The sequence below is a fragment of the Malaya genurostris genome, chromosome 2 (assembly GCF_030247185.1).
Source record: "Malaya genurostris strain Urasoe2022 chromosome 2, Malgen_1.1, whole genome shotgun sequence".
NCBI lineage: Eukaryota > Metazoa > Arthropoda > Insecta > Diptera > Culicidae > Malaya > Malaya genurostris.
Window position 1 is genome coordinate 231,314,572 of NC_080571.1, and position 12,286 is coordinate 231,326,857.

The 12,286-nt window shown below is 35.7% G+C and overlaps 1 protein-coding gene and 1 long non-coding RNA gene across 3 annotated transcripts; both read left to right on the forward strand.

The window, feature by feature from the left end:
• The first annotated feature begins 3,669 nt into the window (after positions 1–3,669).
• LOC131428057 (leptin receptor gene-related protein) lies at positions 3,670–4,540 on the forward strand. Of its 2 annotated transcripts, XR_009229335.1 has the most exons (4): positions 3,670–3,827; positions 3,896–4,073; positions 4,136–4,295; positions 4,351–4,540. XR_009229335.1 is itself a non-coding variant. In XM_058591698.1 (3 exons), the coding sequence occupies exons 1-3, from the start codon at positions 3,760–3,762 to the stop codon at positions 4,235–4,237; spliced, it is 348 nt and encodes a 115-aa protein (XP_058447681.1). In that variant the 5' UTR covers positions 3,670–3,759; the 3' UTR covers positions 4,238–4,540. The 2 variants fall into 2 exon arrangements, 1 of the variants encoding a protein (XP_058447681.1); XM_058591698.1 differs by having other exon boundaries at positions 4,136–4,540.
• A 6,300-nt stretch (positions 4,541–10,840) lies between these two features.
• LOC131432809 (uncharacterized) lies at positions 10,841–11,778 on the forward strand. The gene is made up of 3 exons (XR_009229970.1): positions 10,841–10,967; positions 11,308–11,627; positions 11,689–11,778. It is a non-coding gene; the product is annotated as an uncharacterized LOC131432809 (long non-coding RNA).
• Positions 11,779–12,286: the final 508 nt, after the last annotated feature.

Here is a 12,286-nt window from a genome sequence, read left to right on the forward strand (position 1 = left end):
AAAAACTAATCGTACGATATGCGTCAAAATTTGACAGAATGTATATAAAAGTGTTACCAACGTTGAGAGAATAAAAGTTTACCGATTGGACAAGCGCGGGAATTTTAAAATGAAAATTCCGGTTCTTTTTTGATCATAAGGTATGATTGGTGCTGTGTTTAATTTACCAAAAAAGAATTGCAAGTTGTCAATTATCGCAGAGAATCGAATCGATAATTCAACTTGATGATTCTCATTCTAGGTTACAATATTTCAAAACCCTGGTGTGGAACATTCGCAGACATTTTCGTAATCACAACGTATACAAAGGTTATATGCACATAGTTAGAATAAGCGGCAATAGTAAAATGATTCTATCGCAATTATCAACTGCCCATTTAGAATCTTTATTGCTTGTACAAATATGTCTATTAACGCTGCATCCGTGTGCGTCACAGAGTCGTAATAATTCTAAATTGCATTTCGTTCTAGTGCACTCCGAAAAATATTATGGCAACAGTTACCATACGAAGGGCCAACTTGACCATGCAAGTGTAGCGATTTTCAACCGACTATTAAATCAGATTATTTCAACAATAGTCAGGTTCATGTTTACTGTAAATGGTATCGGTTCTAGAATAGTAATATTGAACAGTGTATTGTCTGAATAACTAATACGATTGAGATGGTTGGCCTAACCATGATCGAATCTTTATTTACATTGTAGTTTTTGCTATAACCAGCCATGATATTTTTGACATCTCATTTCTAGTTATTTCGAAACTAGAAGCAGTGGTTAATTCAACAAAGCTGAAGATCAGCAAAACATGAGTTAATGTTGAATTTTATGACTTTAAATTCTACAACAAGAACAACAAAATAGTTTCATTGAATTCATTTTTATTTTTGCTTCAAATCAAATGATAATATACCTGGTGAAATATTGATTAGCAACGTAAACACTGAGAATAGCAGCAGTTGATCCAAGGCTCTGTCCGGTGGAGTTTTTCCTGAAGCAGGAATTGGCAGCATGAAAGAAATTAATAGCGAAGTCCAGATGCAAACCTCGATACCCACCTGCGATATATTGTTATTTTTCCCGTCGGATTCGAGCGATTTGAATCCGGATATCGGATAATATTCGTCGTTTTCATCAATCGATTGACGTTGTTTTTACAGCGACCGATTATGAATAAACCGTATAAGAGATGTCGTTTTCATTGGAAAACATAACCGTTTCCGGCAAAATTGTTGAAAATTGAATTTCAACGACGAAAATTAGTAAGGCTACAAACTTCACCCACCTGCAAGACCTACCATTTTACTCAAAGTCACAATATAATATTTTTTTTTTCAAATAAATCACTGATGTGTTACTCACGTACGAAATTTCTGATATATTGTAACTGTATGTGACAATAACATAATACACGCGTTTATTAACAATATGTATAGTCAGCACAAATGAAAAACATAGTCGGTTGAAAAATATTATACAATAATGTGCCTACTAAATAAATTCTGTTGATATGGACTGAATGAGTCGTGTTTTCAAACATCATAATCGTCTTTTAAACCTTGTATCTATTTATGGTAACATTACTATATACTGTGAACATATTTACATGCTAGCAATAACTATTTCGCTTCTCATATATATCAAGGCTCGAGAGCAATTTTACCTTACTAGAAATTGTGATTTTAACTATTTGTTCTTATACTTGAGATGACTACCATTGTCAGGATGACCATGCCAGAAAAATCATAAATTCAAATAGTTTAGTCAAGTTGTAGTCTTTGTTGTCTAGTAAATTATACAATACAGATGGTGAATAGTCATATATCATGATTGTTGCTACTATTTAAGCGTATAATTGAAATAACAATGAAAAACTGGTTACGGTGGTTTTTTTCTTAGTGTGGCATCCAGTTCGTGACTTTTATACATTCCATTTTGCTGTCAGAGGCCCAGAGATGCCAGATATTTTCATAGAAAATCTGTATTACCCTGTATAAAAAATCTGTATTTATCTGTATTCACTAATAAAATGAAATTTCTACAATGGAATGATATTGAACGCTATCTCAACAGATTATGGTTAAAAAATGAGAGTTTCAATGAGCATTTATTTTTCATATCTTCGTAGTTCACAAAAATATGTAAAGACGAAATTTAATATGAATGGTTTTTCAACCACAATTAAATCTCATTTCCATATACTTTTCTAGATTTAAAATTTGACTTAATATGCAAGCTGAACAGAGCTGGTAAATGACATAAGCAGACCAAAAGAGGGGCATGCTTCCCTCTTTTGGTCTGCTAATGTCAGCAAGCTAAAGGGGCCCTGTTAGAGTGCAAGCGATAAATCTGCTCAGCTTTTCCTCTGACAATGTCCTTTTAATTTATTGTAAGCGCATTACTTGCTTTGGTCAGTACTAAGTTTGGCTCTGGTTTCTCGTGCTCACTCTGTCTAAATGCACACAAATTTTAACTTTGATTTGTGATTTGTCCGTTGATAAATAAACTTTCATCTCGTCACTGCAATCAAATACTAAAAGATAGCTCAGAAGAAAACAGTTTAATTTTTCTTCATAACATCTTGTATAATCTGTATAAATCTGTATTTTATTTAGGGAATTTGCATAAAATCTGTATTCTGTATTAGATCTGTATGATGTTGTAAAAATCTGTATAATACAGATAAATCTGTATAAATGGCATCTCTGGTCAGAGCTTCGATCGGTGACGTTTGGACACTGAGGCTTGCAGACCACTGACACACGATGTAAAATACCCTGGGGATGACGTTTTTCTATGTGTTAGTGCGGTTGTCATTTTATTTTGGAATAACAGAGAGACGTGAAGAAGAAAAAAACATAAACAAATGACGTTCCGGGAGTTGCTTTTATGAAAATATTTAGAGTTGGTTCTGTTTGCGAAAATATTGACAGTGAAATGCGGTGTTTTGTTCCGGGATGTTTCAATCGTTTTCATCACCTGCATTTGAAACGCCACCCACAGCACAATCACTCCATTATCCATAATAAATGTAATAGATACCACAGTGCGATCCGCTCAATCCTTCCTCCAACGAAATGAACAGAATCGGATGTGTGTAAAATTTTCTATATTTCGACGTTACCTTGCAAGCCCTTAAGTAAAAAATGTCCAGATTTTCAATTAGTACCAAAGATTCGCCAGGCTGCGCGACAACTGAAGTAACTTAGAAGTGAAATCCCAATCTGAAACGGTCGTTTGTTTATGTTTACATGCTTGAATCCCGGCGCGCCATAAGTAATTTTGTGAGAAAATTACCAACACAACCAAAACTGTCTTATCACGCCACCAGTGTATTTTACGTCGTGCCACTGACAGCACTGTTAAGAATATTGATACGATTTGACAGATGCTGTTTTCTTCTTCGTTATTTTCCTGATATTCGTCTTCATTTATTGATGATTGTATAGAAAAAATTCAAAACAATCGCCAGACGGAAAAAACTGCTCAAAATGGCAGAATCATTGAAAGGTAAACAAAATTTTTCGATTTTATGGTTCCAGGATATTCTTGTTCAGACTAGATTCTCCACATAATATCGTGAAACCATATTCCAAGTTGCACTATATTTTCAAAACAATGTTTTCTTTCTCTGCTAATCAATGATTTCTATTTCATTGTCCTTCGATTTCTAATTATGGTTATACGAACTAGTGTAAGTATGATTTCTTTGCTGTTTCAGAAAATAAGTATATTTTCTAGCTTTTGTTTACAGAATTGTTATGCTGGCTATGCTTGGCTCTATTGGAATGACAATGATCATCTTGGCCTGTGCGCTTCCATCTTACAAGTAAGCATATTTCGATAATCAAATTATCTAGTTCCCAATGACTCATCTATCTGTAATCTCCTTCTCAGAGTCTGGTGGCCCTTCTTTGTAGTATTGTTTTATCTCATCTGTCCTATCCCAACGCTTGTTGCCAAACGTAACCAGTCGGATGATGACGAATCCCGGATCACAAATTCGATGTTTGCTACAATCGGAATTGTCATTAGCAGTTTCGCTCTACCAATAGTACTAGCCCGGGCGATGGTGGTAGGTTTCTCTGTGAAAACAAATACGATTGATGAGCGCCTCTAAGAAATGTTTTGTTGTAGATTCACTGGGGAGCTTGCTATCTCACATTGGCCGGGAACGTTATTGCCTACATCACAGTGCTCGGTTACTTCTTTGGGTATGATTCTGGTGATTCCTGGTAATGGTAAAATCGAAAATTGCTGAAACCATCAATAAAACTACTCCAAAATTATGTACCGCGTAAATAATCCAAGTAATTATTTTTTTTTTAAATATTTATAATTTGATTTTATAGAGCCAACTAGTATGAAATCATCTCATTCGATAGGTTCACAATTACAAGGAATTGTGTCTGATAAGCCAAGACTTTCATTTTTTTATCACAGCTTAATGCTGGCTTGTGGTAGAATATGAATAAAGTGTTATTATTTTTCATTCGTGAAAAAGATTTGTTTTGCTCATATTTGGATGGACAGTCAGATAAATTGTATTACTAATGTACGGACACAGTGATCCGAAACTCCCCGAAAATTCTAACGTACAAAAATAGTGAATGATGGAGAGTTATGTCCTTCCGAGAGCAGAATATTGTCTTTCCGGCCTTAACGCACATTGATGACAAACACTTTCGTAGATTTAACGAGAAAAAACGAACCACTGGAAATTAATAGTTGCACGAAACAGTACAAAAACTTTCTTGCTGTGGATCGGGATTGAACATAGTTCAGAGAGAAACTCCTTTAATTGTAGGATAACATGGTACGTCATAGAAAGATACAAACTGATTCGAAAGTAAATTTACAACCTCTCATTTGGAGCAGTGTTTAAGAAAAGATCTACCAGCGTCTAAGACTTTCAAAAAGATGCAGATTTTGTCTAATTTATCTACTTTTTTCTCCACTTACTCATTCAAAAATTTTTATTTTTTGTTTTTCTCTATGTTGCCCATACTCGCATATCAGTCCCATATCGATTTTCGCCAATTTTGAGTTAGCTTGAGGAATGAAATCTATCCTCAATATACTCTTCGATGTTACAATAAAAGTTGAGGATTTGTTCAGTAAATGGTGAAAAAAATATCAACTCATGTCTGTCCCATATACAAAGTACCCGCATGTCAGTCCCATTCAGTGCAAATTTCAATAATTTCATTGGTTGCAATATTGGAATAGCAAAGGTGTATTACCGATATTTCACGAAGTAATACCATGATTTAGCATTAGGTAGCACAATAAATCAAAAAAGAAAATTTTGATCGTCTTTTTCTCGACATGCCGATTTTCCATATGAGACTGATATGCAAATATATGCGGTAGTATAGAAAGGATACAGAGTTGGAGGCTTTTGATCGGAGACTACCATTCGCATTCCACTCAACTCTAGAAGTTCGCAAAATTTCTTGGTGTGCACGTTTCTATCAGCTTTTTTCTCAGAGATGGCTCAAGCTAGAGATGGGCAATTCGCTCCTGAGCTGTTCCAATGAATCGAATCATAAAAGTGAGCTGACAGCTCACAGCTCTTTTTAAAAAAATCGCAGCTTACCAGCTCACTCATTTGCTACCCAGTTCGCCGCATTATGAAGCGAGGAATAAGATGCGAGCTGAGCGGATCTTCGAGAAGAAATGTTTGCACCAAGTTTCGTTATTTCTTCCATACCTGTATCTATCCTTCTTCAACGGATTAAATGAGACATTATCAGCAAGAACTCTTACTTCTCACGGTACAAGAAAAACAGGTCACAAAATTAACCATCAGTTCAATCTAAATGAGCTGATGAACTGATACATCGAATCGGTTCATTTTGGTGAGCTGATCGGTTCGGAGCTGCTCACCTCTGTGAGCTCTTTCGCACATCTCTAGGCTCAACCGATTTCAAGAATTTGGGCTTAGTTTCGAAGAATAATTGACACAAGATTGACAGATACTTTTGGTTCCAAAGATACAGGATGTCCCACGAAAAAGTTCGAAATTAAAAATGCAATAATAAAATAAAAACCGTTTTAATAGATTTCAATGATTATACATTAGTTTGAAAGGTTGATTCATGAAATTTATGTATGAAAAATAATTTCGTTCGAATGACCCCCACGGCTGGCTTGACAGTAAAAAATTTTTGAGCGCATTTTCAATTGTTTCTGGCCTTATGTCATCAATAGTCACTTGAATTTCGTGCTTGAGGCCTTCAATTGTTTCTGAATGGTTTGCATAACATTTATCTTTAACCGCTCCCCAAAGAAAATAATCCAGTGGCGTCAAATCTCGTCCTGTTGGAACCAAACATTTTTCAGAAATAAATTTCATTAATCAACCTATTAAATTTTTTATAATCATTGACATCTATCAAACTCGTCATATTGAAATGCCAAATTTACTTGACAATACGAAATTGTTCAGTAATCCTCATTCTCTTTTCCGAAATTTACTCAAGTAATTTTCTGATATCTCGGTAAAGCTACATTCGTACCTGATTGGTCGTAGTAGGGTAACAAAGGTATTTTGACCCACTTTAGGATTATTTTATTTTGGTCCACTTTGTAAAAATATCCACCAAATGTTGTAATATCTTTGAAAAACCCTTCCGCAAGTAGGTAATTTAATGTGATTAGCTTCAAATTGATGCAACATGGGTCACTTAACATTAGTTAAATCCAGTTAATACCTCTGTTACCCTATGATAGCTAAAATTGGAGACTGCACAGCTCCATCTTTTCGAACTAACTCGGAGGTACCTCAGGACAGTCATCTTGGATTCTTTCGATTCTTACTTAATCTGAATCATTTGAACAATTCGATACAATGCTTGAAATTATTTTTCGTCCACAATTTTAAATTGTTCCATCTTATTAAAGATCACGAAGATGCCAGATTCCTGCAAACACAGTTGGATATTTTCTCCAACTGGTGCGACCTCAATAGAATGGTGTTAAACCCGTCAAAATGTTTCGTTATTTCCTTTACTCGCAAACGCACAACCGTAGTATTTAACTACGCCATTTCCCAAACTGTCCTCAAGCGAGAGTCGACCGTGAAGGACCTAAGAGACCTGTTGGATTCAGAACTCAATTTCAAGGATCAGGTCGAATATATTATCTTTAAGGCTTCCAAGGCACTTGGTTTAATTTATCGAAAAGAAAGAACTCTAAAAGCATATATTGCCTAAAAGCACTGGTAGGTTATATTCTGGCACACACTTCTGTCGTCCGGTCCCCCTGTTATCAACTCGACATCAAACTCATCGAAGCTATTCAGCACAATTTCAGCAAGTAGTCTTCCTTGGAGATATCCTAACAACCTTCCAAGCCATCAGGAACGCTGTAAACTGATCGATCTAGACCTGAAATCCGTTCGTCAAGAGCTCTCCAGGGGTAATTTTCGTACCAGATCTATTGCAATCTCAAAATGATGGCCCTGATTTGTTAGGCAAATTAATTTTTTTTAAATACTATTTATTGGAATATGAGTTAAAATTAAATTATTAAGATTTAAATTGGGTGTTCAGGCACAAGTGGTGACTTTTCAGCCTTATTATATACATTATTTGGTTATTACCATGAAGATATCATTTGCTTCCGCAATTCTGAGATTTTTGTGTAGGGAAAATTCTAAACCTACTTGTATTGTGTAATGGGGAAAAGGAACTTATATACTAACTTACTAACCAATATAGAGAGCGAATCGATTCAATTGAGGATTGCATCGATTTTTGTTTTTGCTTATAATATTATGTGACATTACATCTAATAGTTCTATATTTGTGAGTCTGTGTAACTCATTTGTACTAAACCAGGGAGGACGCTTCAAAACCATTTTCAGAATTTTATTCTGAATCCTTTGAAGCGTTTTCTTCCTGGTGGAACAACAACTTGACCAAATTGGTACTGCATAAAGCATGGCTGGTCTGAAAATTTGTTTATAAATTAACAATTTGTTTTTTAGACAAAGCTTAGAATTTCTGTTTATAAGAGGATATAAACATTTAATATATTTATTATACTTTGTGATTCTTGAAATGTCAATTCCAAGCCATTCAATTTGAGAATGTGATTATTGTTTGGTTTAAGAAAAAAAGCTCTTGGCTTATGAGGAAAGATAATTAATTGCGTGTTTGCTGCATTTGGTTTAATTTTCCATTTTGACAGATAATCATTGAAAATATTTAAGCTTCTTTGTAGGCGACTGCAGATCACTCTTAGATTTCTACCTGTGGCTAACAGACTTGTGTCGTCACAGAATAGCGATTTCTGACAACCACCGGGTAGATTTGGAAGATCGGAAGTGAAAATATAAATTAAATTTAGATATCCATTCTCGAGATCTTCGACCTCACCGATTTATGAGAATTCAATCCGCTCGCAATAATTATGGCTATAATTAACCTTTCTCCAGTATGTGTCGTGTATTCAATTGATGTTCTCGTGTATTTGATTTTATCCTGTCTCGCAACACCATAAAAAGTTTATTTTTAAACACAACTTCAAACAGTTTTTTCCAACTCCAATATTTAAATGCTAGGTTTAGCTTTAATGTGAAATTTAGTACCTGTTAGAAGTACTTAAAACCTTTTATAAGTACAGGGTGATTTTTTAAGAGCTTGAGAACTTTTTTAAACAATAAAACGCATAAAATTTGCAAAATCTCATCGGTTCTTTATTTTAAACGTTAGATTGGTACATGACATTTACTTTTTGAAGATAATTTCATTTAAATGTTGACCGCGGCTGCGTCTTAGGTGGTCCATTCGGAAAGTCCAATTTTGGGCAACTTTTTCGAGCATTTCGGCCGGAATAGCCCGAATTTCTTCGGAAATGTTGTCTTCCAAAGCTGGAATAGTTACTGGCTTATTTCTGTAGACTTTAGACTTGACGTAGCCCCACAAAAAATAGTCTAAAGGCGTCAAATCGCATGATCTTGGTGGCCAACTTACCGGTCCATTTCTTGAGATGAATTGTTCTCCGAAGTTTTCCCTCAAAATGGCCATAGAATCGCGAGCTGTGTGGCATGTAGCGCCATCTTGTTGAAACCACATGTCAACCAAGTTCAGTTCTTCCATTTTTGGCAACAAAAAGTTTGTTAACATCGAACGATAGCGATCGCCATTCACTGTAACGTTGCGTCCAACAGCATCTTTGAAAAAATACGGTCCAATGATTCCACCAGCGTACAAACCACACCAAACAGTGCATTTTTCGGGATGCATGGGCAGTTCTTGAACGGCTTCTGGTTGCTCTTCACTCCAAATGCGGCAATTTTGCTTATTTACGTAGCCATTCAACCAGAAATGAGCCTCATCGCTGAACAAAATTTGTCGATAAAAAAGCGGATTTTCTGCCAACTTTTCTAGGGCCCATTCACTGATTTGCAAGCGTTGCTCGTTAGTAAGTCTATTCATGATGAAATGTCAGAGCATACTGAGCAAATAATAATGCATGAAAATCATAACCTCAAAAAATCTGAGCAAATACTAATGCATGAAAATCCTAACCTCAAAAAAATCACCTTTTACTTTAAGTGCTTTCTTAGAAAGTCTGCTCACATTCTCCGTTGATCCTTAAACCAATACTAAGAATAATATTCACCCTTAGTTTTGTCTATAACAGCCGCTCGGCCCTTTCAATCCCCCCGCTGCCCAACATCTTCTTTGGATATAACTAGATCTTTATGACGTTACTAATTTTTTTACTCTCCCCTTTCTCCATTTCTTCACCATCTTTGAAGTCAATTTACATTATCTTTTACCGCTTTTAAGTTCTTCCATCCTCCCTGCTTCGAACCCCTTCTCAATTCCATTTACAATCACAACATTCACTTCTCATGTTTTCTCTCCATTTTTTTCTGCATAGCTTTCAATCACGACACGTAGCAACGTCATCTGACTTAGTTCCAACCCACCAGCCACTTTAGACCATCGCCTGGAGGTATAATATTACTTACTATTATGTCCATAGTATTAACAAACAGTTATATCTGTTGGGTTTTTATAATCCGTTGATATAAAAAGATGCGGAGGTTTTATGCCTGCTGAAGAGAGAGGCAGTAAATTTCAGATCCAGCGACTTTTCCCTACTTCCAAATAAATAAAGCGCAATTATTTGCGGAAGTTTGGCATGATATATTGGTGAACTTATCAGTAAACAACAATGCTGCAGATCCGTTAACCAAGATTTCGAACAATGTGTTGGCTTTTACTGGAATTCGGCGAGAAATATATAAATTGGGTGAGAGGAAAAGCTTTAGACATTTCGTGAAAAGGTTAGTGAAATCAAACACTATCTACTTTTCATATATACCTTTAAATATCTTTTACTATATTTATATTTTTCTTTTTTGATTTAAAACTGGAGATTAATAAAACACCAATTTTCTCCTGCCTCAGCTTTGGAGATTATTATTACATACCCCAATAAAGTAAAATCTTTTCTTTTATGATTCATGGTTCAATTCTGAACGCTTTCGCCGAGCTAACAGCAGACGAGTTGGCCATTAGTTGACACTTACCAAATTTAGCATTCCCGTAATTAATCAGATTGTCGAGACGATGACCGAGTGGTCGGCGATGCAAAGCTCGGTAATTTTTTTTACCGAGATTCAGGCTTGTGAGAATCGGTTCAGCCGACGACACGACCAGGCACTCCAAAGAAAAATCTGGAAAAAATGTGTTCGTGAGTGATTTACCGCCAGTTACCACAAATATAGCGACCCCTTGAAAATGATCAAAAAAATCTTCTTGCGCAACACTGTTTAAGTTGCTACGAACTAGTTACCAAGGAGTCCCATAGTAAATAAATAAACTACAATGTCGAAAAAAAATCAGAACGATTTTCTCTAGCCAAACTTTTTCTGAGTTAGAACTAGTTATTTCTGAGTTTAAATTAGTTATTGCTGGAATACTTTGCGTGAAATATTTGTGAAAAGGTATTGGATCAGATTCAGTCAAGGTTCAAAAGTCTTACACCGTTTTCGTTTATTGATCAGAGCAGCCCGAAAGCTGACCCAGAGTCGCCCAAACAACGTTTGATATGTTTGTTTTAGCAACCTGTGGTCGCTCTAGATCGGACTCCAATCGCGTAGTTTCGCTCTGAAAATTTTCTCGGGTCGCACCACGCATCCAGCCGAGTTTGTTTATTTTTTCTTTTTTTTCATGAGTTGTTTAGGGCGCGTACCACGTGTTCGTTTTACTCGGAGTCAGAGTAGCCCGCGTCTAGGTTTAAAAACGAAAACGGTATTAATGTTGCATTATGACGAATCATTTTAGGACATCATTTATGACACCTGGTCAGGATAATAAGTGTCATGACGTAATGCAAATTACAAACGCAGGAAGCTCAATGGATCCTCAAGATCTCGTAAGACAATTCACGAGAACCATACCCTCGAATCTTCTACCCGGGAAAACATGTCGGGAAGCAATATGGCTCATTGAGGACTGCAATTGATCGAGAAAGTGATGAAGAATTGGCTACAAATGCGATACGGTTCGAACAATTGCAATAATTGCAAATTGCTCGGACTTATTTATTTAGAAATGATGGTTTGATCTATCGTTTTCAGAAGATTTTAGAGTTTCATCACACTGTAAGTAGTTTGAAAGTAACCTTTTTCGATCGTATTGAACTTTTTTTATTCCGAATTACAGAATGATCCTTCCAAGTCGGGGCACCAGATCCAAGTTCAACAAATGAATATGTAGATTAACGGAGATATTTTGGCAACTAATAAAGCTCTGTGTTATAAAATTGAAGTACATCGATTCCCGGAAAGACTTCTTCATTCATAAACATATTGGCCCTTATTACCGTTCTCACTTTTACTTTCACATCACTTTACTTGATTTTCCTTATTACCAGTATCACGCATAGTGAAGTGATCATTGTAATGGAAAAAACTTATTTTTTTAACAAAATGTTGGTGGCGTGATGTTCATAATGACATCAAGTGCATCCAAGTAATTACTTTTGTCTCTGAAGCGACTTCCGTAATAAAGATTTACATTCACTTCATTCGATTTTCACCGTGAAGTGATACCGGTAATAAGGGCCATTAGATACATATCAACCAAAAACATTCCCGTTACCCTGTTTTTGAAACAGCAAGATTAAATCAACTATATGCCCCATGATGTTTTTTTTCGGTATTTTTATCGATTCAAAACTGGTTTCATATGATTATTTTGTTTGATTAGAATCTAAGAATTAGATCGAAATTTTCACTTGAAGATACCGCAAAGATGCTAG